Source organism: Euleptes europaea, chromosome 10 (genome assembly GCF_029931775.1).
Source record: "Euleptes europaea isolate rEulEur1 chromosome 10, rEulEur1.hap1, whole genome shotgun sequence".
NCBI lineage: Eukaryota > Metazoa > Chordata > Lepidosauria > Squamata > Sphaerodactylidae > Euleptes > Euleptes europaea.
The window spans coordinates 15,420,292-15,447,353 of NC_079321.1; the positions used below are offsets into that span (position 1 = coordinate 15,420,292).

At 45.5% G+C, this 27,062-nt stretch overlaps 1 protein-coding gene and 1 non-coding gene across 4 annotated transcripts in view; both read right to left on the minus strand.

The window, feature by feature from the left end:
- AGAP1 (ArfGAP with GTPase domain, ankyrin repeat and PH domain 1) overlaps positions 1-27,062 on the minus strand; it is a 355,259-nt gene that overhangs the window by 54,991 nt on the left and 273,206 nt on the right. For all 3 annotated transcript variants that reach the window (XM_056856130.1, XM_056856129.1, XM_056856128.1), the window contains 3 exons: positions 14,717-14,871; positions 12,498-12,588; positions 8,382-8,604 (listed from right to left, as the gene is read on the minus strand). In XM_056856130.1, the coding sequence (XP_056712108.1) occupies positions 8,382-8,604; positions 12,498-12,588; positions 14,717-14,871 (469 nt within the window). The remainder of the gene's footprint in view (positions 1-8,381; positions 8,605-12,497; positions 12,589-14,716; positions 14,872-27,062) is intronic.
- TRNAS-GGA (transfer RNA serine (anticodon GGA)) lies at positions 2,551-2,622 on the minus strand. The gene has a single exon. It is a non-coding gene; the product is annotated as a tRNA-Ser (tRNA).

Sequence of the window (27,062 nt, forward strand, 5' to 3'; positions counted from 1 at the left end):
CGAAGGCAGGAGAAGAACTGGAAGGGGAGGTGTTCCTCGCCAGGAGACAGGAAGTTGTTAGTTTAGTCCTGCCTACCCCTAGCAATGGGCGAGAAACACCCAAAGATCAAGATGCCCTTCCTTCAGAGCGGGAACTGGGCTTGATTCCCTACTCCTCCACATGAGCGGTGGATTCTAATCTGGAGAACCAGGTGTGATTCCCCACTCCTCCACATGAAGCCTGCTGGGTGACCTTGGGCTAGTCACAGTTCTTTCAAAACTCTCTCAGTCCCACCTAATTCTCAAGGTGGGGGGGGGGAAGAAGGTGATTGTAAGCCTACTTTGAGACTCTATAAAGGTAGAGAAAAGCAGGGTATAAAAACCAACTCTTCTTCTTCTTCTTCTCTCCCCTCTCCAACCTCCCTCCTCCCAGGCTCCACCCCCAAAATCCCAATTTATAAACGGCTTCCTCTTTCTGTCCCTGTAATATCAGCTAGACGTACAGCAATGATCAGGACATGTTATTTAGCTCCATGCCAAGAAAAGCTTCAACTACCCATTGCTGCATATTCAAACTCTACTAAAGGGACAGGAATTTTTTTTTTTGCCTTAGCCAGTTGGCAAACTTAACTGTAAGAGTAAATTGTTTCTGACTGCTGGGCTCTCCTGGTGTGTCTTGCTGCTGTGATATTGCAAATGTGAAGCTCTGCTGAAATATCTGAGCTGTCACAATGGCAGTTAAAATTACAAGGGTGGAGTCATTCTCCATAAATTTATACCCTTTGAATTAAATGTTATTTTCAGTGGCGGAGAACCCTTAGGAATCCGCTTACCTTTCCTTTGTCATGTCCAAGGTCATAAAGCCCGCTATTTTTTCCCCTCTGAAAAGGAGGTCAATCACTGTGGATCTCCTGCTCTTGACAAGAACGCAGCACGGGAAATGGATGGCTCAAGCCACCTCCAGGAAATCCAGCAGTCCATAGGAAATGAGTACGCTCTTCCTACAGAACCAGCCGAGAGGACCAGAGTTTGGCAGACGTATGTGAGACCTAGAGAGGTAAAATTTCCAGAAATTCTGAAGCTGGGGAGAGGACAGACCAGAATTTTTTTGGGGAAATGGAATAATACACAACACTTACTTTCCAATCATACCTAAATCTATTTTGCTGGTTTAACCACAGAAATAAACCAGAAAATCACCTCTCTCTCTTCATGGCTCTAATCTCTGAATTTAAGGCTATGCAGCTGGGGCCATGTTGAGAATTAGATTTAGCTCTTCATTTCCTCCTGTATCCCCTTCCCCATATGATTGCCTCTTTCCCTGTTCCTGACAGCCCTAATATCCTCTCCCCTTTCCCTGCTTCCTTCCCTCCTTCCCACCATCCAACCAAGCTACCTTAGAACTGTTCTCCTCAGACTTTGTTATTTATTTACTTCATTTATAACAGGGATGGGGAACCTCAGGCCCGGGGGGCCGTATGCGGCCCCCGAGGACATTTTTTGTGGCCCTCGGGAGCTCTGGGGCCCCGCCGCGGAGGCTCAGCATAGGGCGGCCCTCCCTGAGGGTGTCCCTGGGGCCACGGCTTGCAGGGGTGCTGTGGTGCCCTTTGGACCTCCTCTCGCCAACTGACGACTGTTGGCTGGCAAGAGGAGGGAAAGGGACGCTTCCCCCAAGGTTGCCCCCTATAGCCGCAGCGTGCAGGAACGCCGGGGCACACTGTAAGCCCCTCTTGCTGCCTGTCGGCTGTTGAGCAGCGAGAGGGGAGGGGGACGAGGTCCGCAGCTCCCGGCGGCAGAGCATGCATGCAGGAGCCGATCGGGCTTCAGGGGGCCTTTTGTGGACTCTGGGGAGGGGAGGGAATGGGCCTGGGGCCAGGTCGCGTGGGGTGTGTGTGTGTGTGGGGGGTAAGGTTTTTCTCTCTCTCTCTCTTTCTGTCTCTTTCTTTCTCTGTCTCCCTCCGTCCTTTTCTTTATCCCCGTCTTTCCATTTCTTTCTCCCTCTCTCCCTTTTCCTCTTTCTCTGTTTTCCTTCCTTCCTCCCTTGCCGATTGACCACGGGCTGCGCCTCCCTGGCGCCTCGTTTGCTCAGGCCCACCGCTGGCTGCCCTCCCGCCTGGGAGGGGGGGAGGACCAGGGGAGCTCTCCAGGCCTTCTCTACGTGGCCTCCCCTGGGGTTGCCAACCTCCAGGTGGTGGCCGGAGACCTGGCAACCCTAGCCTCTCCCCCCCCACCGGGAGATCTACACCTGGTATGGCCCCCGAATGATGTTATAAATGTGCAAATGGCCCTTGGCAGGAAAAAGGTTCCCCACCCGATTTATAACCTGCTTTCCTCCCCAGGGGACCCAAAGCAGCGTACAACATTCTCCCCTTCTCCACTTTATCCTCACAACAACTATGTCATTATGTTTCGCCTTGAGAATGTCTGACTCACATGAACACATGAAGCTGCCTTATACTGAATCAGATCCTTGGTCCATCAAAGTCAGTATTGTCTACTCAGACCGGCAGTAGCTCTCCAGGGTCTCAGGCTGAGGTCTTTCACATCACCTACTTGCCTAGTCCTTTTAACTGGAGATGCCAGGGATTGAACCTGGGACCTTCTGCATTCCAAGCAGATGCTCTACCACTGAGCCACAGCCCCTCCCCACTCATCTTCTCTGCATTTCTTACTCCAATTTCTCCATCCATATCCATTGCAACAAGCAGAATGGACAGATGTTCGGCTCCCTCCCCCACACCCCTGTTCATATGACGCCTCTTGCTGTGATTGCCAAGCACTTTTCATTCCTCCAATTCAAGCTTAAGCAGGCTGCAGAAAACATTTATTCCCATACTAATTCCGGAGGCTTATAACCTTATGGGACAGCAGTAATTTAAGTCGCCATGTAGGATGGACCACTACTGCAACTAATTGAAATGGCTTATCATTGTGTGACAATCTACAGTTCCTTTGTTTATGAATTGCCTTTCTACTGATTTATACCCAAGTCGCTGTACAATAACCCCCCCTAGACTACTCCACAATACGGTAAATCGGTTGAAACAAAATCCCAACCAGACATTTGTAAAGGAAAAGGCTATCAAAGCTGAACGTGAAGGAGGTGGGGAAGACCTCTTTGAGGAGGCTCTTCTGCAGATGCACTGCTCAAATGGAGTAACTCTGATTTAGGCAGCCCAAGTCCTAATTCCAGGAAAACCCTAGAGTTTGGTCTCTCGCCTAGAACACAGTGATGCTCACACAGGAGAAGGCATTTTTGCAAGTACACTGAAAGCAAACTGTCCAGGGCTTTAAGGCTAGTAACTCGTATCTTAACTGGAGTCCACAACTGGAAGACAACACAGATATGTCCCAAACTGGACTAAAGTGCAATCTTATACCAAGTTACACCCTTCTAAACCCACTGAAGTCTAGATGAAGTCAATGGGCTTAGAAAGGCATAACTCTGTGTAGGGCTGCACTGCTAATCTAACTCTTAATATCAAAAAAGTGGCAGAGCAACCTTTCAACTAACTTCTGGGGGAAAAACTGATGGGAACCAGAGAGCCTCGGGTTCAGAATGACTCATCCCAAAGGAATGTTGTGGTGAATTCTTGAGAAAACTGGTGGGAGAGGGCTAAAACTTGAGAATGAGAATAGGGCAATAAAGGAGGGACGCATGAGGAAACCTGAGGGATGAGGGAAGCGGGAATCCTTAGAGAGGGAAATGAAGTACAGGAGCCTGTATGCCAATACTAAAAGTCTCTGAGCCAACAGCTGGAGTCCCTAGTGCTAAATGACAGTTTAGATACAGTAAACCTGGTGGAAGGGGAAAAATCAATGGGACACAATCATTCCTGGATATAAACTCTATAGGGAGAGATGTGCTGGGGGGAGGCAATGCTTTCTATATCAAAGAGAGCATAGGGTCAAACAAGCTACAAAACATTAGGGGAAGAAGCTCCCCCATGGAATCGCTATGGGTGGAAATATGAGCCTTAAGGAATACTTAAAGGTGGAGGTATACTATCGCCCCTCTGATCAAAACCAGGAAGAAAATCTTGAGAGGGAGAAGGAGTAAGGGAGACCAAAGGGGAGAATACTGTAATACTGGGTGACTTCAACTACCCTCACATTGATTGGGCAAATATGTGCTCAAGTCATGCCACAGAAACAAGCTTGCTAGACATCATAAATTACTGTGCATTGGAGCCAACAGGAGGTGTAGAAGCTCTGGATTTTGTTGTAAGTGGGAACTGAGTCCAAAACAATCACTTTTGATTTCAAAAGAGGGAACTTTGCTAAAATGAAGGGACTAGGGTTGCCAGGCCTGGCCTGACAGACAGGGAGGGCCGAGGGCATGGAGGGGCAATTGTCATGGGGGGAAGCTGGTTTTCCCCATCAGTGAAAAGGTTTTTTTTCCAGTAGTGGCACCTCCCTTATGGAACGCCCTTCCTCTTGAGGCTCACCTGGCACCTATGTTGCTTTCTTTTAGATGCCAGACTAAAATGTTTCTGTTCACCCAGGCTATTAATTATGTTTTTTTAAACACAATTACAGCCTGGAAAGTGCTGTTATAAGCTGTCTGTGGTCTGTTTTTATGTTCTGTGTTTTTACGCTGCGCTTTTAAATTCTGGATTATTGTTTTATTTTTTATTATTTTTATTTTGTAAGTCGCCTCAGGCAGGTTCCTGGAGAGGGGGCATAAAAATGTTCCAAACAAGCAAACAAATAACATAAATGGAGCAGTACTAGAAGTTGGGGGAACCCAGTGAAGTTGATGGGCAACAGGTATAAGGTAGATAAAAGGAAGTACTTTTTCATTCAACAAGTGTGGAATATGTTACCAGAGGATGCAGTGATGGTTATTAACGTAGAAAGCTTTAAAAGGGGATTAGATAGATGTATGAAGGATAGGTCTATCAGTGGCTACTAGCCATAGGGACTAAAGGGAACCTCCACTTTCAGAGGCAGTAAACCTTTTAATACCTGTGCTAGGAAGAATATCAGGGAAGGTCTTCACCACTATGCCCTGTTTGTTGGCCCTCCAGAGCAACTGATTGGCCGCCACGGATGCTGGACTCAATGGACCACTGGTCTGATCCAGCAGGATGCTTTCTTATGTTCTGATCCTCATCCATGTGCATTGTTCCCCACTTTAGTACAGGGCAGCTTGTCGTTAGCCTGGTGCCAGGCTGTTGCTCAAAAGACAGCTCCTGTCCATTGTGAAATTGATTTAATTGAGCGACAAAGCATCACTGCTTGGTTGTTTGCTTGCTTGACTTTTGTACTTTTGTGGAATGGCTGTATTCAGAATGCACTCATGGCTAAAGCTATATGGTCTTTACAGCTGTATCTATAATATGTTTCATCCCTAATGAACACAGCATTTTGTGACACCTTTAGCTGGCCTCTGTAATTATTTTTGTTAGAATGAGCACATGGGTACATAAGAACATAAGAAGAGCCTACTGGGGCCCACCTAGTCCAGCATGCAGCTTCACACAGCAGCCAACCAGTTGCCCTGAAGAGCCAAACAAACAGGCCATAGAGGCTGAGGCCCTCCTCTCCCTTTTATGGCTTCCTTGACTTGGGCTGTTAACCACACCGACATCTTTATAGCTTTCCTTTCTTGACTCAAGGTATGCTCTCTATCTGGGACTTAATTAGTGTGGCTTTAAAGTTTCCAAATATCCTGGAGAGATTTGGCCCTCTTTATTCTCTCTTTTAACTTCCTTCTGACTAGTCCCCTCATTTTTGCAGAGTTCCCTCTGAAATCAAAAGTGATCTTTTTGGACTTGGGGGGGGGGGCTTTCCAAGGGCTTGAAAGCTGAAATGAATAGCACCGTGGTCACAGTTTCCAGCTAGTGCAACAGCGTAAGAACATAATAGGCCCTTCAAGTCTAGCACAGTGCCCAACCAGGTGCCTCTAGGAAGCCCACAAACAAGATGACTGCAGAAGCATTATCCTCCCTGTGCTCCACAGCACCTAATATATTAGGCATGCTCCTCTGACCCTGGAGAGAATAGGTATGCATCATGACTAGTAGCCATTTTAACTAGTAGCCATGGATAGCCCTCTCGTCCATGAACATGTCCACTTTCTTCTTAAAGCCTCCCAAGTTGGCAGCCATCACCCCATCCTGGGGCAGGGAGTTTCACAATTTAACTATGCGTTGTAAGAAGATCTACTTCCTTTTATCAGTTTTGAATCTCTTACCCTCCATCTTCAGCAGATGACCCCGCGTTCTAGTATTATTCTAGTTTACATCTCTCACTGGATCTTGAGACTTGCTCACAACCAAGTCCAGCAGAGCCACTGATTTCACTGGAATTAGGTGGACACAAGTTTCTCTGGATTTCACCTCAGATTAGATTGATGCACATCTTTCATAACACTTACGTGCACACATGTGCTAAATTTATGTATACAATTATATGATCCCAGTACCTAAAATCTGATTGGAATCTTCATTCTCAAAAATGAACCAAAGGTGGCATCAGAAATTCATTTGTTCAGTGTTAATAAATTAAGGCAATAAAGTACTATGGATATTATAGCGCATAGATTAATCTATTTATCTGCTAATATTACAGATACATTAGAGATTTATAATTATCGTTTTACTACACCTGCAATAGAAGGAGGAAAAAAACAATTAAGCATACACTTTTTAGAGAACTGTTTTGCATTTTAGAGGGAAGTTCAGGAACAGATCCTGACAAGCGATGAACTTAGGAAACACAGACGTAACGTTTGGAAAAAGCACACTTCCAAAGGCAACACACCAGGCTAAAATAAGATGAACAGAGAAGCCCAATCTCATCTCTATATCGAAAACTCTGCTTTACTAAAACCAAGGAATGGCCGTATTGCATTTCCTCACACCGAGCATTCATTAGCTGAAAGCCACAAACAACAATTCTTAAAAATTGACACTCATAACGGCATTTAATTCACAGCTCCGGCCCCATTTCCACAAACACTACAATACATCACAAAACAAGTCTCTGTCTGAGGCGACAAAGCAAAAGGGTTTTCTGGATTTCTTTCTGTGAAACGCACAATAAGTAACAAAAATATAGAAAATAAAAGGACAAAGGGTCAACTATGTGAAATGGGCTTTCAAAGTATCTTTACAGATGCTTCACAGAGACAGAAACATGGCAAGGAGCCGGGATCATGCTCCTCCCCCTCCACATGCAACCTTAACACCCACCAGCAAGATATGTGGCTCATTTGATAGCTTTCTCTCCATCCCTCTCCAGGATGGTAAAGGGCAAGGCCCAAGAGGAACTTGGTTACAGGCCTGAGTGTGTGGTTTGATCACAGGTCATTTCCTTCAAGTGGAATCTGATTATTGTGAAGGGAACAGAAGGGCTTTCCTGGGCCCAATGTACCAAAAGAACCCAATACCCAATTTCTTCAGCTCCAATCTATGTGTGTGTAAAATGCCATAAAGTTGCAGCCGACATGGTAACTCAGTAGGGTTTTTGAGGCAAGAGACTAATACAGGTGAGTTGCCACCTATGCTGTCTCTGCAAAGCAACCCTGGTATTCCTTGGTGGTCTCCCATCCAAGTACTAACCAGGCCTGACCCTGCTTAGCTTCTGAGATCTGACGAGATCAGGCTAGCCTAAGCCATCCAGGTCAGGGGCTCCAATCTATAAGATACTAAAAATGCTGAAAAGTTAGACACTGAAGTGCTCTCAAGGAAAAATAAGTACAGGCAAAGAGTTATGAGTGCTAATGTTCTGGATTGTTGCGCAAGAGTGTGCATGCTGTCAAGTCACAGCCAACTTATGGTGACCCCACAGGGTTTTCAAGGCAAGTGACATTCACGGTTTGCCATTGCCGGCCTCTGTGTGGGCTGAGAGAGTTCTGAGAGAACTGCGACTGGCCCAAGGTCACCCAGCAGGCTTCATGTGGAAGAGTGGGGAATCAAACCCGGTTCTCCAGATTGCTCTAGATTGTTGTGTACATCCCCAGAAACAGCAATACTCCTTAGATGGCCAAAAAGGTAGTGGTGATGGGGGGCGGGGGGAGGCCCTGATTTTGGTAAGGTTTTTTTACGTGTTCATTCTCCTTTGAGTCAAGAAAGATACATACCAGGTCAAATGTGCTTGTTAAGCCATACTGCTTTGTTTTTAGCACTTTTTTCACTTACTTTGGGCATTACCCTTGTATGACTTCATTGTTGAACGCTCTTACTGTTTCGAGGTTAGTGCTGACCTTGCAGGGAAACCAAAAAACAGATTCCCTACAGAGCTGTGAAGCACCTTGAGAAGTCCTGGACATGTTACTTGCCCTCCTGCCACCCCCAACTCCTTTTGCCACTCTGAGCTCTCTGGAGAAAAGAGAGCACTTTGCAGTTTGAGCCAAACGTTTTTAAAAACTTGCCTTGTGGGCTGTAACGGCCTACCTTGTGGAGTCTGGGGAGGGCTTCACACGCCCCTGGGTAATTTCTTCCCACACGCTATTGGCCATCTCATTCCCGATGGAGGACATAACTTTGATCAGCTCGACAGGCCAGTCATCCAAGTCGAGGGATCGGACGCGCGACAGGTGTGTGCCGAGGTTCCGGTGTATCCCTGAGCACTCGATGCACATGAGGGCTCCCAGATTTAGACTCGCCCAGTCGGGATCTATAGAAGCAAAGAACAGGAGGAATACGGTCTTTTAGAAAAATGTGCATTTTTACATTTTATTTTGCATTTTATTCTGCTGCCCCAGAAGGTCAAACCAGAACAGATGGGTTGAAATCAAAAGAGTTTCCGTCTAGACATTAGGAAGAATTTTCTAACAGTTAGAGCAGTTCCTCAGTGGAACAGGTTTCCTTGGGAGGTGGTAAGTGCTCCTTCCCTGGAGGTTTTTAAGCAGAGACTGGATAGCCATCTGTCAGCAATTCTGATTCTGTGACCTTGGGCAGATCATGAGAGTGAGGGCATCATGGCCACCTTTTGGGCTCCATAATTTAAGAAGGATGTTGACAAGTTTGAGCGTGTCCAGAGGAGGGCAACCAGAATGGTCAAAGGTCTGGAATCCATGCCCTATGAGACTTAGGGAGTTGGGTTTGTTGGAGAAGAGAAGGTTGAGGAGAGACATGATAGCCATGTTTAAATATTTGAAGGGATGTCATGTTGATGAGGGAACTAGCTTGTTCTCAGTTGCTTCAGAGACTAGGACACGGAGTAATGGATTTAAACTAAGAGAAAAGCGATTCCACCTAAACATTAGGAAGAACTTCCTGACGGTGAGGGTTGTTCGATGGTGGAATGCACTGCCTCGGAGGGTGGTGGAGTCCCCGTCTTTGGAGGTCTTTAAGCAGAGGCTGGATGGCCATCTGTCGGGAGTGCTTTGATTGTGGGATTCTGCATGGTGGGGGGAGGGTTGGGGTCACTGGGGATGTGTGGGGGAGGTAGTTGTTAATTTCCTGCATTGGGCAGGGGGTTGGACTAGATGACCCTGGTGGTTCCTTCCAACTCTATGATTCTATGACATGCACAAGGGATTCAATTTCACCATTCTTGCAAGGGCAAACTCTTTCCGCAAATGAAATTTTAATAAATCTTCCGTATAACAAGGCGGAGGGTAGTGCGTTTAGCCAGGCAAGCATATATGCTCTATGCTATTGAGGAGCACACACCATCTGAAGCTAGATAGATGAACCTGAGAAAGGGCCCTCTTGGCTGTGGCACCAAAACTCCCTCCTCAGGGATATTAATCTGCCTCCCTCTATCGCTGCCTTCTGCCAACAGGTGAAGACTTCCTTGTTTTGTTTGGCGCACCACCCAGTAACTGTTATTGGCCCTCCTCCCTTATTATGTTATATGTGTTTATATATTTTTATTAAATTGTTTGTTTTTACATAGAGTATTTTAAATGCTGTTTTAATGTTGCAGCAGTTTACTGTTTGCTGCCTTGGGGATCCCATTTGGGTGGAAAGGCAGCACAGAAATGTTCTAAACAAATAAATAGATATGCATATTTTATAAATAATAAATAAACAAAAGCATGAATTAACATAACTAGGCAGTATCCAAGACGGATACTATATTAGGAAGAATTTTCTAACAGAGTAGTTCCTCAGTGGAACAGACTTCCTCGAGAGGTGGTAAGTGCTCCTTCCCTGGAGGTTTTTAAGCAGAGGTTAGATGGCCATCTGTCAGCAATGCTGATTCTATGACCTTGGGCAGTTCATGAGAGGGAGGGCATCTTGGCTATCTTCTGGGCATGGAGTAGGGGGTCACTGGGGCTGTGGGGGAGGTAGATGAGAATTCCCAGCATTGTGCAGGGGGTTGGACTAGTGGTGGTCCTTTCCAACTCTATGATTCTATAAGGTGAAATGTTTCCACATTAAATACAGTCGGAAAATACTCTCCCAGCAGCTGTGCCAGCAATGAATCCTGCAGTGCCACCTCAGCTCTACCCTTGACCTGGCTGTGTTAATTTGACCATGCCTGGAGCTTTCTGCACATTGTTTAATGCCTCAAAGCCTTGGGATATTTTATACCATATATCGGCCCCAATGAAACTGGTCTCTTCTGCCCTGATGTAAATGAGGTTCAGCTGCTTGCTATGATAGTGGTAATTCTGCTTCCTCCTTGGTTGGATACTGGAGAGTGGGAATGAAGGATGGCTTCAGAATGGCTTTTTTTGTTATTTCCCAAAATATAGGCATGTATACGTTAAAAAAAAATCCCTAGCATAGGAATCATAAATTTATCTGCCAGAGCTTTTGGTATTCGGCAGGAAAGCAATCTGTCTCTCAGGCCTTACTGCTTTTAAAAATAATATTTGTTATTTCATTGCTCTCTCACGTACAATACTTCTAATACTGCAGCAACTGACATACAGAGATTTCCAGCGGGCTGCGTGGCAAACGGTTCTACAGAAGGAAGCACACAGGCACCTGCTGTGGTTTTGCGCCGAGTTACTAGAGGGCCCCTTTTTTACGCACAATAGTAAACATACAGTGGCAGAATGTTCATGGGTCTAACTGAATAATGCAGAGCCCTTTTTCCATATTCAAAGACTGGTGGATGATACATCACGGCTTGTTTTTCCTTCCTTTTGATTTCAAAAGCTTCTAACTGTTGTTTATGAATTGCTGATAAATTCAGACTAACCCAGTTCTCTTATAGTCTTTCCCCCCAAAATCTGCTTTTTCTTTCACCATTTCTTGCCTCTCTCTCCCTCTCTCTGGCTGATTAGCTGGCCCCTCGTGACTGTCTCGAAAGCATCCCATCTGACAGCCGCTGAGGTTTGTAATAAAACTTCCTCCTCAAAATGGGAATCTGGCATCCATTATACTATTTGTTTCTACCTTTCTATTGTACAGTAGCAAGAAATTCAGTGTCCACAAGTGAGAAGGCCGGTTTGGTCACCCCAGGGTAAGAGAACCAACGAGGAGCAGAAGGGTTCTCAGCCAAATTTCTGCCACCTTACTATTGCGCAGCAGATTCTGGGTGATGACAATAAAGTTTATTTGGCAGTGGTGCTTGTGTATACTTGAATTAAAAGTATAATCTTTAGCAGGTGGAAAAAGGCTTCGCCACATACCCACTAAGGAAAAAGACTTCGTCCCACATAAGCCCTAAACATTTATTCACCATATTAACTTTATTATTCCCTTTGGAAAAAACACGGCCTCGGTATCATCTAGAGCAAGGGTTGCCAACCTCCAGGTGTGTCTGCAGCTCTCTTAGAATTACAATTAATCTCCAGACTACAGAGACCAGTTCCCCTGGAGGAAATGGCAGCTTTGGAGGGTGGATATGGCTTTATATACTCTGCTGAGGTCCCTCCCCTCCCCAAACCATGTTCTCCCTAGGCTCCATCACCAAATCTCCAGGATTCAAGTCCAGTAGCAATTACAGCCCAACAAGATTTTGCAGGGTGTAAGTTTTCGAGAGTCAACACTCCCTGTGCAAAAACAATGTATTTAAAAAAAACATCCACAACTGGGAAGCAAAATCCAAAAGCAGTTTTCTCTATGAAATTAAACTGGAAGAAAGAGGTAACTCTACAAACCTACCAACATTTTTTTTAGACTACTGATGTAGTGGAGCAGGGGTCACTGGGGTGTGTGGGGGGAGGTAGTTGTGAATTTCCTGCTTTGTGCAGACGGTTGGACTAGATGACCCTGGTGGTCCCTCCCAACTCTATGATTCTACGATTCTATGTTTCTTTTCCTGGAGCAAAACACCAACATGCTAAATTGAATATTAAATTTAAAAAATCTCCCTGCTCAAAATTATTCCAGGTCAGTACAGAGGGGAAAAATACGTTTCTAGCCTATCGATATCGACAAAAAAAAAAAAAAAGCTTCTAACCTAATCCAGCAGTATATGTTAATTAGGACTGTACAGGAATGCACCACACAAATCAAATTCCATTATGAGCATGAACTAATCAAAGGAACGTGGAACATGATACCAAGAGGGCACTGGAACATCACACTGCAGCCAAGAGACAGCGACTGAGCTTTGTGAAGTAGAGGGTAATGTTCCTTGTGTAAAAGAATGGTTGCACTTACTTTGTGCTTCACAGTCCACACAGCGAGAGTTGCCTCTGATGTTCCTTATTGACTGAAGGGCCATGGCCTCGTTCTGACTTGTCAGTCGGGACTGTGTATATTTAAAGAAACACACATACGAGACGTAAGAACCTGCAGAAAAGGCTCAGACAACACCACCGCCAGCTATGTGAAAAGCAAATAAAGGGTTCTCATATGGGCTGAGCGAGCATGGTTGTGGAATGTGATGTCTTTGGTTTGCTTCTTTGAGAGTTGATCGCTTGGGCATCTTTAATTGTGGCAAGCCAGTGGCTGACAAGCCCCGCTCACAATTTTCATCTAACTTTCCACAGGCTGAGGCTTTCCCTTGGACTCCAGGCTATCTGGCACCTGTCTGGCGTCGTCACAGGCGAAGCGTGCCATTAACACCCAACCTGGCCACAGAATAGTCCCATTTTAAAATCTACAAACTGAAAAGTATTTTGGAAGGCCATTCTGCTTTTATTTTATGGTTATTTGTGGTGATTAGGGGAATATCAAGTGATGGCAAACAGCCATTTTATCATCAAAAGCTGAGGACGGATCTGACAGCTTGTGTTACGAATTGCTCTCCAAAGTGGCTGGCCAGTGACCTCTACTGTGACCCAGAGAAATAATCTCTACAGAGAGCAACTTTCAGCCTCCCTCCCAGATGAGCAAATCCAACTTTCTGATTATGAACTTCTTGCTAGAGAGGCCCAATGGAGCTGAGGAAGTGCTTCGTGTGAGCTGGTTTCTAGACAAGCCATGAGGTGATTTCCTTGCCTTCAAAAATCTTAAATTGGTTGCCTGCTCATTTTACTTTATTCTAAGTTACGACTTTACAACATTTGCTGAGTCACTAATGTAATTTGTTTTATTTATGCATGAATTTTAAAAGAATGCTAGCCAAGGAGTAATAAAAACATTCAATTACTTCCCTGGCAACAGAAGAAGACAGAGCGTGAAAATGCATTCAAAGGCACAGATTTGAGTACAATGATGCCCCTTCATTGGAGGAAAACTCATAATAGAAAGAAGCCATTGAACCCAATCCATAAATCCCAGTCCAAGTTCACAGTGATTGGCAACACAATTGTATACATGTTTACTCAGAAGTAAACCCCATTAAGTAAACCCCCAGGTGTGTCCACAGGGGTTGCATCCAGAGTCCCACTTACACCAGTGGAATAAGTCGGTTCCTATTTGTTCCACAACTATCATCAAGACTAGGGGTGTCAAACATAAGGCCTGTAGGCCGGATCTGGCCCCTTGAGAGCTATTATCTGGCCTGTGAGCCAGCCCTCCCCCCCCCCACTTTCGATCTGGGCTGGTGAGGCTTGGCCTGGCCCGACCTCAGTGACATTTATGTCATATCCGGCTCTCGTAACAATTCAGTTCGACACCCCTGATCAAGACCATCCTGAGCAGAGTCGCCCCCTTCCGAGTCCATTGCTTAGGATGGCACAGCTAGGTGCAACAAGCTTTAATGGACTGGAAACAATGACCCCCCCCTGGTTCTGAGGAAAGAATTCTATCAAAACGTACTGAATTCCCAGCTATTATTTGATGAGAAAAAAATAACAGCCTTCTACTGACAACCCAGAGGCTAGCACCAGATTTTGTAAACATGTTTAGCAGACGTTTTATCATCATTAGCAAGTACAAAGTTTCCAGGAAATAACAAAACAGTTTAAATCATTTTTAAAAAGCCTTTAAATGCATTTTTGCAGAACTCCAAGTAGAAAAACACATTTTGGATATATTTTAAAGCAGCAATCACAGTTAATTAACAAAATCAGTAATTAAATGTGAAACCTATACATAACATTGAACAAGTAAAACAAATCTTTTAAAAATCTAAGTATATTCATGAAAAATACATGTCAACATTAAATAAGCACAAACGTCTTCCAGATGCTGGCGACGGGGTGAATCCAACCATCCTCCAAGGAGACTTCTTCCAGCCTAAGGAGACTTCCTCCAATTTAACTGGCCCTTCCGCTGGAGGAAAACTTAAAGCGGAGGAAGGAGCCAAACTTTGCTTACAGTGCAATCCTAAGGAGAGTTACTCCAGTCTAAGCCCATTCATTTCATAACTCTGCATAGGATTGCACTGTCAGCAGAATGGCACGATAGGGGTTGGATCCATCCCAGCGATTTCTCCTTTTAAGCCTTAGAGACTTGCAAATGGCTAAGGACATCGATACTGAGCATCTAACCTTATTTTTGCTGCTCTCACAGGACTGCAGACTGGCCAGAATCTGACTCTCTATAGCTTGCACCCAGGCGTCTCTTTCTTCATAAGTCGTCGCTTCGAAGTGCCAAGTCTGACCAGTAAGGGACACAATGATAAATTCAAAATTTTCCTCTTGCTCTGAAAGATAATTGGGGGGGGGGAGAGGGAGAGAGGAAAGGAGGTTAGGAAATGAAATGTACTTTTAATTGAGCCAGGAAGCTGTTCTCTCTTGACCAGAATACATGTGCCACAACTAAGAAAGTAGCTTGAGGTTCAGGCTACACAACACACCAAGTTGGGCACTTTCATACACACCAGATAATAGACTTTTGGTGCACTCTAGCAGTAATTTGAAAGTGGGTTTTGCCATTCCACACAGTAAAACCCAGTTGCAAAGTGTGTTGCAAGTGGATTAATTGTGCATTATTCAGTGTGTGTGAAAGTGCCACAAATCCCCCCATCTCTTCCCCTCAATTGGGCAGGGGAGAGTAATGGGGATTTTTCATGGACCAATGGCAGGTGGGGGAAAGGAAGTCACTCTTCCTCTTGGGAATGCAGCCTTCCAAGAATGCTCTTCACTCACCTGCCCAAAAGTTGGGAAACAGAGACATGGAAGGCCATGTCATATCTAGTGTGGCCCCAAGTCCAAATAACACCAGGTGATTACAGTATGAACTTCTTTATATTTGTTTTAAATTATCGGCACTATATTCACACATAAAAATTCACAGTTTCATTTAGCAGAACCATCTTCACGCTCGGTTAATACAAATTTGGGCCACTGACAAAACGTTGCGGAATGCTCAGAACTACATCAGAGAAGGGTCTGCAGACTATTTCCTGAGAAACTGATGTCCGAGTTGCAGAGCAATTGTCTTTCAAGGTTGGATTAAAGAAACAGACTGTCCCAAGGGTAAGGAGGCGACAGCGTTTCATTTGGAAACAAACATCTTTTCCTATCAAAATCTCACATGGACGTAATTAAAGAGAACCCTCTTTGGAATGCAATAACCTGTCCCATTTCAAACCTGTAAACCCTAAAGCAGTTAAGCAGAATTCAGTCCCGTCTTATTAGCCAGGGGAATCCTTGACTGCAATATGTGCTGTTGGTGATCTGGGTAAAGGGAAGATCAGAAGTTGCTGGTTTTAAATTGGAACTGAAATTAATTTTGTATATCTGTCATTGTGTATTATCCTATGTTTTTAATGGATGTTAGCCCCTCTGAGCCCGGCTTTGGTCGGGATAGAGAGCAGGATATAAGTAAGTAAGTAAATAAGATGTTTCAGAATAAACAAAAAGCCATTGCAAAGGTATCCAACATGGGAAATGCTGATTGTGGATAAGTCTGTAGACAGGGTGGAGGTAATGGGTACACACTCTCTCATCCAGGAATTAGAAAAAGAAAAACTGGCTTCTGAACTTATGGCATCACACCTCCAATTTAAAGAAGAAGAGGCTGTTTTTAGCATATTAACTTTTCTGTTTTAAAATCTCAGCGGTTGTTGCCACTTCCCAGAAATGGAAGCTCCACCCACCTGGCCCACCTTGCTGTGCCCATCCAACATTCCCTCTGGACCAGGGTGGGTTGTTGAAGTTCACTTTCGTTCTTATCGTGATGACATCACCCTTAAAAAACCCTCCCTTTAACTACCATCACATTACAGCTTGAATTTTTAGCACAATTAGGGTTGCTAACCGCCAAGTGGCACCTGGAGATCTGCTATTACAATTGCACTCCAGATGACCAAGATCAGTTCTCCTGGAGAAAATGCTTGCTTTGGAGGGTGGAGTCTATGCCATTATACCCTGCAGAGGTCCCTCCCCTCCCTAAACTTCCCCTCCCCAGGCTCCACCCCCAAATCTCCACATATTTCCCAACCCAGATCTGGCAAACGTAAGCACAATTCTAAAAAAAAGTAATCATTTAAAAATTGAAGGCATATGTTCATTCTAAGTAGGTAAAAACTTCTAAAATACAATCGTTCTAATTCAACACATACATTTCTGACTAGGTATTCATGGATACCCAAACACGAGGCCTTCACTATTGAGTTATACAAGTTTCTATGGGTTATCTCTAATTTGTGTGATGTCCCATTCAGGAAATGCGGCAGCCCTGCCTAGCTAGGAAGACTGCCTACTTCCTTGTTTGCAGATGATTATGCCCTAGTAGACAAGAAAGACATCTGAAAGATTATAGCCATGCTTCCATTCCATGGATTGATTTGAGGTTGATAAAGGATCAGGCAAGCTGTGATCAAATCGGCCCAGACAGGTTTTGACTGCAAGTACAACACATGTACATGTACATGTTAAGGAGCCCTGTGGCGCAGAGTGTTAAGCTGCAGTACTGCAGTCAAAAGCTCTGCTCACGACCTGAGTTCGATCCCAACGGAAGTTGGTTTCAGGTAGCCGGCTCAAGGTTGACTCAGCCTTCCATCCTTCCGAGGTCGGTGAAATGAGTACCCAGCTTGCTGGGGGTAAAGGGAAGATGACTGGGGAAGGCACTGGCAAACCACCCCGCAAAACAAGTCTGCCTTGGAAACGTCGGGATGTGACGTCACTCCATGGGTCAGGAATGACCCGGTGCTTGCACAGGGGACCTTTACCTTAACCTTTACAACACATGTACTCTCACTCGCCGTTAAATCATGCACAAGAGAGAGGTTATTGTTCCAGGTTTACAGTTTCAGCTTGGAACTGGGGATGGGGGAGATTTCTCAGGTAGTGTTTTCTCATAAAGGGGTAATGATAGTTTGCTGCTCATCAGTTAAGTGGGGCAATTGCTACTCTCCGGGGGGGGGGGAACAGGTAAACAACCCCTTCCATTAGCAGGATGTTTTCTGCAAGGATTTGGGACTTGTTAATTTCATCTGCAGGGTCTCCCCTGGTTAGTATTTGGATGGGAGATCTCCAAGGAACACCAGGGTCGCTATGCAGAAGCAGGCCATGGCAAACCACCACTGAACATTTCTTGCCATGAAAACCCTACTGGGTCACCAAAAGTCGGTTGCGACTTGATGACACTTTATACACATACACAATGTCATCCAGGGACTCCACAATTAGGTCAGACATATGACAGGCGCTTTGCACGCACGCACACATACACACACACACACACAAGACCCATGAGGAGATACTTACAGACTCCTCAGTCAGATTCAGGAATCAAAACTAAACGGTTAACATTTTAGCTGGACAATATTACAGCTTAAATCCCTGTGAGCCCAATCACAACATTTTATTAAACAGTTTTCCAAGTTTAACTGTTATGCATGGAAAGGTCCCCTATAATAGTATTTTAGCGTCATCAAACTGTCAAAACCAACCTGCCCAATTACCCCAAACTGCATTAACAACAGTGAATGTGACGCTAATTGTGTCCAGTTTCTATGCAGACGAGGTCCCACATGGCTAATTTTGCCTCCTTGGGGACAAGCAGCTCGGCCATCAAACTGATTTTACAAGGAAACATACTCATAACACTAGTCCAGGTTGTCACCGTCCTTTATTTTCTTTTTTTTTCTCTAAAAGGTTAGTGGGCCAATTAGTCATCAGTTATTTGCTAGAAATCTAGCACACAGAGGGTTAATGGGCTGGAAGGGTTCTACGTTAGAAAGACAGTGGAAAGTAAATGGCAACCACCTTTATGGGATTTGGAAGAAACATATGCATCATAATCAGATGGAATAATCCCAATGAGAAAGCAATTGCTGGAATTATTTTCCCAACAATATTTATCAATGCTATTACATCAACTATATTAATCTTATCACAAAATGCACATTAAGGTGAGATTTTCTTTGTTTCAGCAACAGTGGGAATCCCGCCATAAAACCCAAATATTCCTCCAGAGTTTAAAAAAAAGAGAGGGTATTTTTTACCCAGTGTATTTTAGAACTCTTAGAAGTCTAAATTTGTCAGCATGGTCCGGACTAACTGCAGTGGTTAGTTGCATAAAACTATCCATGGATATATTTTGGAAACAGAACAGGAAAGCACACAAGAGGGTATTGGTAACAGACAGAGTACCTAGAAGGGGGAAAGTAAATAGGAGGTTCAAAGTTTTGCTTTAAAAAAGGTTGCATATGGATGCTGTGTGTTATGCGCCGTCAAACGACCCTTTTAGTTAATGACCTCCAAAACGACCTATTGTTAATACCCTTGCTTGGGTCTTGAAAACTGTGACTTCCTCGATTGAGTCAATCCATTTCATGTTGGGTCTTCCTCTTTTCCTGCTGCCTTCAACTTTTCCTAGCATTATTGTCTTTTTTAGCGAGTATGGAGTAACAAGGATGCTTCAAGTTATTAAAGGCTGCATATGTTTATCTCCCCATACGGGTAAGAATATTTAATCTAGATACTGTTTTAGTCTTGGAGAGTTGCTGTCGTTTTAGGTGCCATACTTTAGACTTAAGGTATGTTTTTATATAAGTAGGTTTTTATTATTATTTATATTGTAAAATGTCATGTAACTGTTTTATCATGTTGTTTTTATCATGAGCCCTGCCTTGGCGGTGGGAGGGCGAGATACAAATATAATAAAATAAAGAAAAATAGATTACTATGTTGGCAACAAATTACCAGCTTAGCAATGTGCTTGAAGATCTGGTTCAGTATTAGACATCGGTCTGTGAGTTTCAGCCCTTTGCTCATTTGCCTCCTAAGCCTCCTTGCTGCCCTTCCAGCAAACAACCTGCTGCCCCTTGCCACAGGATCAAGGGGAGGTGCTCTCCAGACCTCCCTTTCCCATGATCTTTCTTCCATCCCCTCCCTGCTTCCTGTGATCCCCTCTCTTTCCATCAGGATCCAGCTGAAGCATCACCGACCTTCAACACTCTGCTTCCAGGTCCTCTTGCCATTGTCAAATTATGTCCTATCAATATGGAGAAACTGGGTTGAACGGCCCTGACCAGGATAGCCCCAGGATAGCCTGATCTCGTCAGATCTCAGAAGCTAAGCAGGGTCGACCCTGGCAAGTATTTGGATAGGAGACCTCCAAGGAATACCAGGGTTATGACGTGGAGGCAGGCAATGGCAAACAACCTCTGAAAACCTCACTAGGGTTTGCCTTGAAAACCCCACTAGGGGTCGCCATAAGTCAGCTGTGACTTGATGGCAAAAAAAGAAGGGTTGGATCCCACTTCTGCCAATGGGAGATGATTTCCATTGATTTTCCCCTTCTCGATGCAGACTCCCCCCCAATGTTGTTCCTGGGGTCCCCAGCACCCAGTAGAAGCAGTCTGGAGACCATTTTGGACTTCATTGGGAGACGAGGAAGTTGAGTTTGCTGACAGAAATCCTTCTGTTAGCAGCAATTTTCAGTAGGATCTGAGTTTCTGTTTAGTCACACTAGTATTTGTGCAGGTAGTTACGGTGTTCGGAAAGCAGTTCATAAGTAGAAGCAATTATTGGGACTATTGGAACTAAAAACTGGGTCTTATTTTGCATTTCATCCAGCATAAAAAGCATCCACTGTGACGGAAGAAGAACCACATGAACCAAACGTCTTTTCTTCCAAATTAGCCACCTTGGGGGTGGGGGTGGGGAGAGACAAGCAATTGAGTGAGAACATGGTGGGGTGTGTTCATGCACTGTGTTTTGGGGCAAAGGATATTGTAGTGGACAGAACATTTCTTGCCTTGAAAAAACTATGGGGTCACGATAAGTCAGCTGTGACTTGATAGCACTTTCTACCACCACCACAGAATACTGAGGCTTAGTTTGAGGGGGGAAAGCCAGGTTTATTTCTCTGCTCAGCTCCAAAGCTCACGGCATCTCTTGGCCTTACCTATTTTGAATGAATTTATGGGGATACAGTAGGGCACACTCGATATGTAATGCTCTGATCATCTTAGACGAACAGCAGGATGGTAATTTGATCCAATGAAAAACAGGGGGCTGAGGAATTGGCCAAGCAAGGGACCACCTAATTTCTAACAAAATGGATTTTTGGTTTACGGTTGCTGTGCAAAATAATCCAAAGCCCTTAAGGCTAGGGGGGAAAATGTATCTTAGGGATCTCAGCTGCTCTCATGACCAGGGTCGTTAGCCAGAAATGATCTGCTGTGCGTTCATCTCACTAACAAATCATTGGCATTTCCCTGGAAGAATAACAAAGGACATTGCCAAAGAACTAGCTGAAGCCAAAAGGTGTTAATTTCTCCCCCAGGAGAAAATCTCTGGTGATGCTCGCTTGCTCATCAGGGTTGCCACAGGGAGTCAGTTCGAACTCCCTGAGAAAGAGCAAAGAGCACCAGCTTACACAAGCTTTTCCATCAGACAAGTTACTCTAAACAAAATTGTTTATTTATTTTAAATATTCATGAATGTGAATTTCTCCCAGCAAGCTGAGAACCCAAGGTACAAATTTAAAACAATTAAACACGATGAAAAATCAAGCCAGCAAAACAACTCAAAAACCCCCACTTGCCATTAATACGATCATATTGCTGCCCATCTAGAGCTCTCCAAAGGGCTTTCTAACAATTCTGGCCTACAGCTTCTGAACACATGAAGCTGCCTTCTACTGAATCAGACCATTGGGTCCAGAAAGGTCAGAACGGTCTACTCAGACTGGGTCAAATTGTGGAACTCCCTGCCCCAGGATGTGGTGATGGCTGCCAACTTGGAAGGCTTTAAGAGGGGAGTGGACATGTTCATGGAGGACATGGCTACTGGTCAAAATGGATACTAGTCATAATGCTCACCTATTCTCTCCAGGATCAGAGGAGCATGCCTATTATATTAGTTGCTTTGGAACACAGGCAGGACAATTCTACTGCATTTGTCTTGTTTATGGGCTTCTTAGAGGCACCTAGTTGGGCCACTGTGTGAACAGATTTCTGGACTTGATGGACCTTGGTCTGATCCAGCACGGCCTTTCTTATGTTCTTATAAGTCTCAGGTGGAGGTCTTTCCCACCACCTAAAACCTGATCCTTTGGAGATGCCAGGGATTGAACCTGGGTATTCTTCATGCCAAGCAGATGCTCTGCCTGAGCCACAGCCTTTCTCTTGAAAGTCCTCACCAAAGAGGCCTTTCTGAAACATCCAGGGGGATGTTCACGGCAGCCTGCACCTTGGAGCAATAGGAGAGGGTGAGATATCAGCTGCTCTTATGATGCCTAAAGTGCCATATGGAGCCAGAGGTAGTACCATGAAGGGTCATCAGCCAAGGTAGAGCTTGTAGAATCTGAGCCACGTGAGCCCTAGGGGCTGCTCCTGACCACTGGATCTAATTGCAGTTTCCAAGTTGTCTTCAAGAGCAGACCCATTTGGAGCACAAAACAGTAAACAAACCTTGAGGCCACTGTGGTACAGATCAGTGAGGTCAGATCTGCCAGGTCTAAAAGATATGACAACTGACCGACCAGGCACAGCTGGAACCACACTCCCTGCAGCTGTGGAGGGGTCACTGCTAGACCACTTGCAGAGACCACATGTGATTCTAAGTACCCCCCCCCAAAGGAGCCCCGTGGAACAGAGTGGTAAGCTGCAGTATTGCAGTCAAGATTCTGCTCACGACCGGAGTTCGATCCTGACAGAAGCTTGAACTGGCTACCTGGTAGCCAGGTCAAGCTTGACTCAGCCTTCCATCCTTCCAAGGTCGGTAAAATGAGCACCCAGCTAGCTGGGGGTAAATTGTAGACGACTGGAGAGCAATGGCAAGCCACCCTGTAAGCGTAGCCTGCCTAGTAAACGTCGGGATGTGATGTCATCCCATGGGTCAGTAATGACCCGGTGCTTTCACAGAGGACTACCTGTACCTTTTAAACCCCCTGGCTGTCTTGAGGGCAAGAGGCTTGGCCATGATACAAAGTTAAAATCTTGTAACCGGGGCTGGCTCCAAGTTTTTGGGGGGCTCTCGGGCATCCGAGTGACAGCCATCATTCATGACTGGCCTCTCAGTTCCCTTCTGCAGCTCTGCCTGCTGCTGCTCCTTCGTGTCCCTTTCAGCCCCGCCAGCTCCAATAAGGAGGCTAATGTCAGGAGAGCCAAAGAGAGCATGAGAGAGGCTCACACTCTGTTAAGACTGCCCAGAGAGCTCCTGCAAGGCACTTTGCTACAGGGGGCGTTGAAAATACCCCATGACCCCTCTTTGCATTTCATGCTTTCTGTTCAAAAACAAAAGTAATCCTCTAGCCTTTTCCTTATGGAGATATAAGGGAAAATGTGATTGCTTCCCCAAGGGTGGAGAAGGGGAAACTGCAATGCAGCTCTGGTGCTTTCATCCATTCTGCTCACCCCTTTTCTTCCTCTCCTCTTTAATGGCAGCACTGACAAGTGAAAGCAGTGGGCAAAAAAACCTGGGTGAGATTTATTTGTTTCAGGAGCAGGCCGGGCCGCAGGTGAGGGAGCAGGAGAAGAGTGAGACCCCCGTCTCACTCAGCATGATAGCTGCTAACGTTTGCTGTCAGCTACTTCGTTGCGGACTTCCTGTGTGAAAGAATGTGTGCCTCTGAGTATGTTCAAATTGCCGTTTCCTCATATGAACAACTACCGTCCTGACATTTCCCAGCATCTGAGGCATAGTGCTCAGGCAGGCTTAAACTCCAGAATCTCTCACTGTAGAAATACTTAGGTGCAGAAGGTCAAGGGCTGGGGAAGAGGGGGAATAAGATCCGAAGAGTTTAAACCCAACTACCTCTCACCCGAGGCGCAGAGTGGTAAGCTGCAGTACTGCAGTCTAAGCTCTGCTCACGACCTGAGTTCGATCCCAAAGGAAGTTGGTTTCAGGTAGCCGGCTCAAGGTTGACTCAGCCTTCCATCCTTCTGAGGTCGGTAAAACGAGTACCCAGCTTGCTGGGGGTAAAGGGAAGATGACTGGGGAAGGAACTGGCAAACCACTCCGTAAAAAAAGTCTGCCTAGTAAACGTCGGGATGTGACGTCACCCCATGGGTCATGACCCGGTGCTTGCAAGGGGGACCTTTACCTTTTTACCTTTCACAACAGATAAACAAGATATTTGGGACGATCTAAACCTGAGCCAAGGGTAATTCCTGTTCTGAATGCCTTCCTTGCAAATGTGTGAAGAGATTACTCTGGGCATGTGGGAAGTGGTCCCCGCTCACTCCGTAGTAACCAGACACACTTACCTGGTATTAGGCAATGAGCTCCTTGGCCAGAGGAGCCATTGACAGGCAGGTGCGACTTTGATTCACCCATTTTTGGAATTAAAACACTGAATAGCCATCATCCCTCCTGCCTTGCAATGTTCCCGACATATTTCTGAACCCGGGGAAGTGTCTATGGTTCTCTCCTCCTCTGTGTCAACCTCGCAACAATCCTACGAGGTAGGTTAGTCTGAGAGAGGATGACTGGCTCAAGGTCACCCAGTGAGTTTTCTACAGTGGACAGGGACTTGAACCCAGGTTCCCCCTGGCTCATTCCAGCACTCTAACCTTTACACTACAGTTCTACATCACCACCACTCCTCCTCTTAGAAGCGTCTCAGTTAGCCATACGGTTAACAACTTCCAGGTGGGGCTTGGAGACACCCCTTCCCCAAATTACAACATCTCCAGATGATAGAGATCAGCTCCCCTGGAGAAAATGGCCACTTTGGAAGGTGAAGCGTATAGCATTATACCCCACTGAGGACCCTCCCTTCCCCCAAACCCCACCCTCTCTAAGATCCACCCCTCAAATCTCCAAGAATTTCATAACCCAGAGTTGGCAACCCCAGTTGGCTGCCTTGTTGCTGAAGGAAACGTTATTATTGCCACTAAAAAGACTGCAGTTTTATGTCTGACCGGCCAACACTGTGGGTCAGATGATGCTACACTGGACCACTGGAACCTCTCATTCTTTGAATGGACTGTCAGTCCGGGGCACTTGGGCCTCTGGCGCATAAAATCCCATACCATGTCAATTGATGAATTAAGTTGCTTTAAACTCATGGAAAAGACAATCATTCTAGGAAAAGTTGAAGGCAGCAGGAAAAAAGGAAGACCCCGCATGAGATGGATGGACTCAATAAAGGAAGCCGCGGCCCTCAGTTTGCAAGATCTGAGCAAGGCTGTCAAGGACAGGACGTTTTGGAGGACACTGATGCATAGGGTCGCCAAAAGTCGGAAGCGACTTGATGGCACTTAACACACAACAAACTCATGCTGTGACATTACCCCAGGGGTCAGTTACAACCTGGTGCTTGCACAGGGGACTACCTTTAAAAAATCGGACTTAGATTTTGGTTTTTGCTTTTTCATGTTCCCCCCACCATAAATTTTCTGATTATGGGCCTGAGGGGCACTGCAGGGGTGATTCAATGGCAACAGATAGAGGGGAATGTGATTCCCTTGCGCTACCTGGGATGGGATCCCTCTTGACAGGACATGGGTGGACGGTCCAGTGTGGCTGGCCACAGGCAGTGTCCTCTGCCCAGCCATGCTGACTGCTGAAAACTAGCCTCTTAGCCATGGGCAAATTGCATTCCAGGTGCAGCTCCCTTCCTCTGGTCACCTGTCCAAATTTTATTTATTTATTTATTTATTTCTAGCCCGCCCTCCCCCAGCAAAGCTGGGCTCAGGGCGGGTTACAACATCAACATTTCCAATATACTAATAACAATAAAATATATAAAACCATAAAACCACAGAACAACCCGATTACCGTATTTTTCCCTCCATAACATGCACTTTTTTCCTCCTCAAAAATGAGGAGAAATGTCTGTGCGTGTTATGGAGCGAATGTGCGCACAGAGCCGGCTGGGCGCGCTGGAACGACGCGAGCCGGCTCTGTGCGCCCCGTTCCAGTGCTCCCAGCCGGCTCCCAGCTGGGAGGCGGGCGGGGCGCACAGAGCCGGCGGGGCGCGCTGAAACAGTGAGCCGGCTTTCCCCGCCCCGACAGCCAGCTGGGGGGGGGGGCGTGTTATGGTCAGGTGCGTGCTATGGAGCGAAAAATACAGTAATTTAAAAGATGGTCGCCGTATATAAGTGCATACTGTAGCAGGTAAGGCCAACCATAGTATGTAATCGGTTCGGCTATCCACCCTCAAATAGGTCATAAACTGAGGGTGGGGAGTAGGGAGGCCAGCACAGATCTTACTTAATCTCACCTGCGGCCGTCCTCAACCATAGGCCTGGCGGAATAGCTCTGTCTTACAGGCCCTGCAGAACTCCTTCAGGTCCCACAGGGCCCTGATGTTATTCGGCAGAGCATTCTCTCTATCATCTCCATTCCGTCAAATAGGGGAGGGCTGGACAGCTAAAGGCTGCCCAGGACAGGAGATGGCCTTTGAAAAGGCCTGCCCTCAAGACAGCTCTTGAATCCAGGGACTTCACGGCAGGATCACCAATAGCTTTTGCAGAAATTTGGCCTCTTCAGCTGAAGGCAACTCTGGGCTATAGCTAGGGTTGCTAGCCTCCAGGTGGTGGCTGGACATCTTCTGTGCTTACAACTGATCTCCAGGTGACTGATATCAGTTCACCCGTAGAAAATGGCAGCTTTGAAAGGTGGGTTCTATGGCATAATACTCATATGAAGTCCCTCCCCTCCCCAAATTCCGCCCTCTTCTGGCTCCACCCCAAAAATCTCCAGGTATTTCCCAACCTGGAGCTGGCAACCCTAGCTATAGAGAAATATATATAGTGCATTTTGTACACAGTGCAATTTGTATGGCTTTTGCCTTGTATGCAGTATGTATGACTCAAGGAGAATCCTGCAGCTGTCATTTCAAGTGCTGTGAACAAGTTGCTAGGAATTCAGTTGTCTCATGGTGGCAGAGGAAGCAAGTGTCTTTAAAAAAAAAATTCAGAATGTCACTAACTGGGAAAGAATCAAACCTATGATTAGAAAGATCTTACAGATGAAAACTGTAAATCAAAAACAAACCAAAGAGAGGTAAAAAGGGAACTGTTCAGTGAATAATTTTATGCAAATAAAAAGAACACAAATGGCTTCCCCTCTGATTGCAAATGCTGGTGGGAGAGCTGCGTTAGTCCGCTGCAGCAAAAGCGGTTAGTCTTTGAGATACCACCAGATTCCTTTTTCGTTTGGGGGTTCTTTATTTGCCCCCAATCCTCCTTATTTATTAAGCTTCAGCAACTAAACAATTTATGCCTAATTCATTCCTGCTTTTTCCTCTAAAAGCTCTTCAAAAAATAACAAAAATGGTAACAGAGACTGTAGCTGTTATTGTAAAAGGCGACGATTTAAACTTTTACAATGGGAAATAAACCAAGGCTGCGGCAAAAAAAAAAAAAAATGCACCTTAACAAATTGCTCTAAAAAAGCACTTTCAGGTCCCAGATACATTTCATCTGCTGGTGAGAGCAAAGCGACTAGCTGGGGCTACGATAGCAATTGTGAAAAAAAGGGAGGC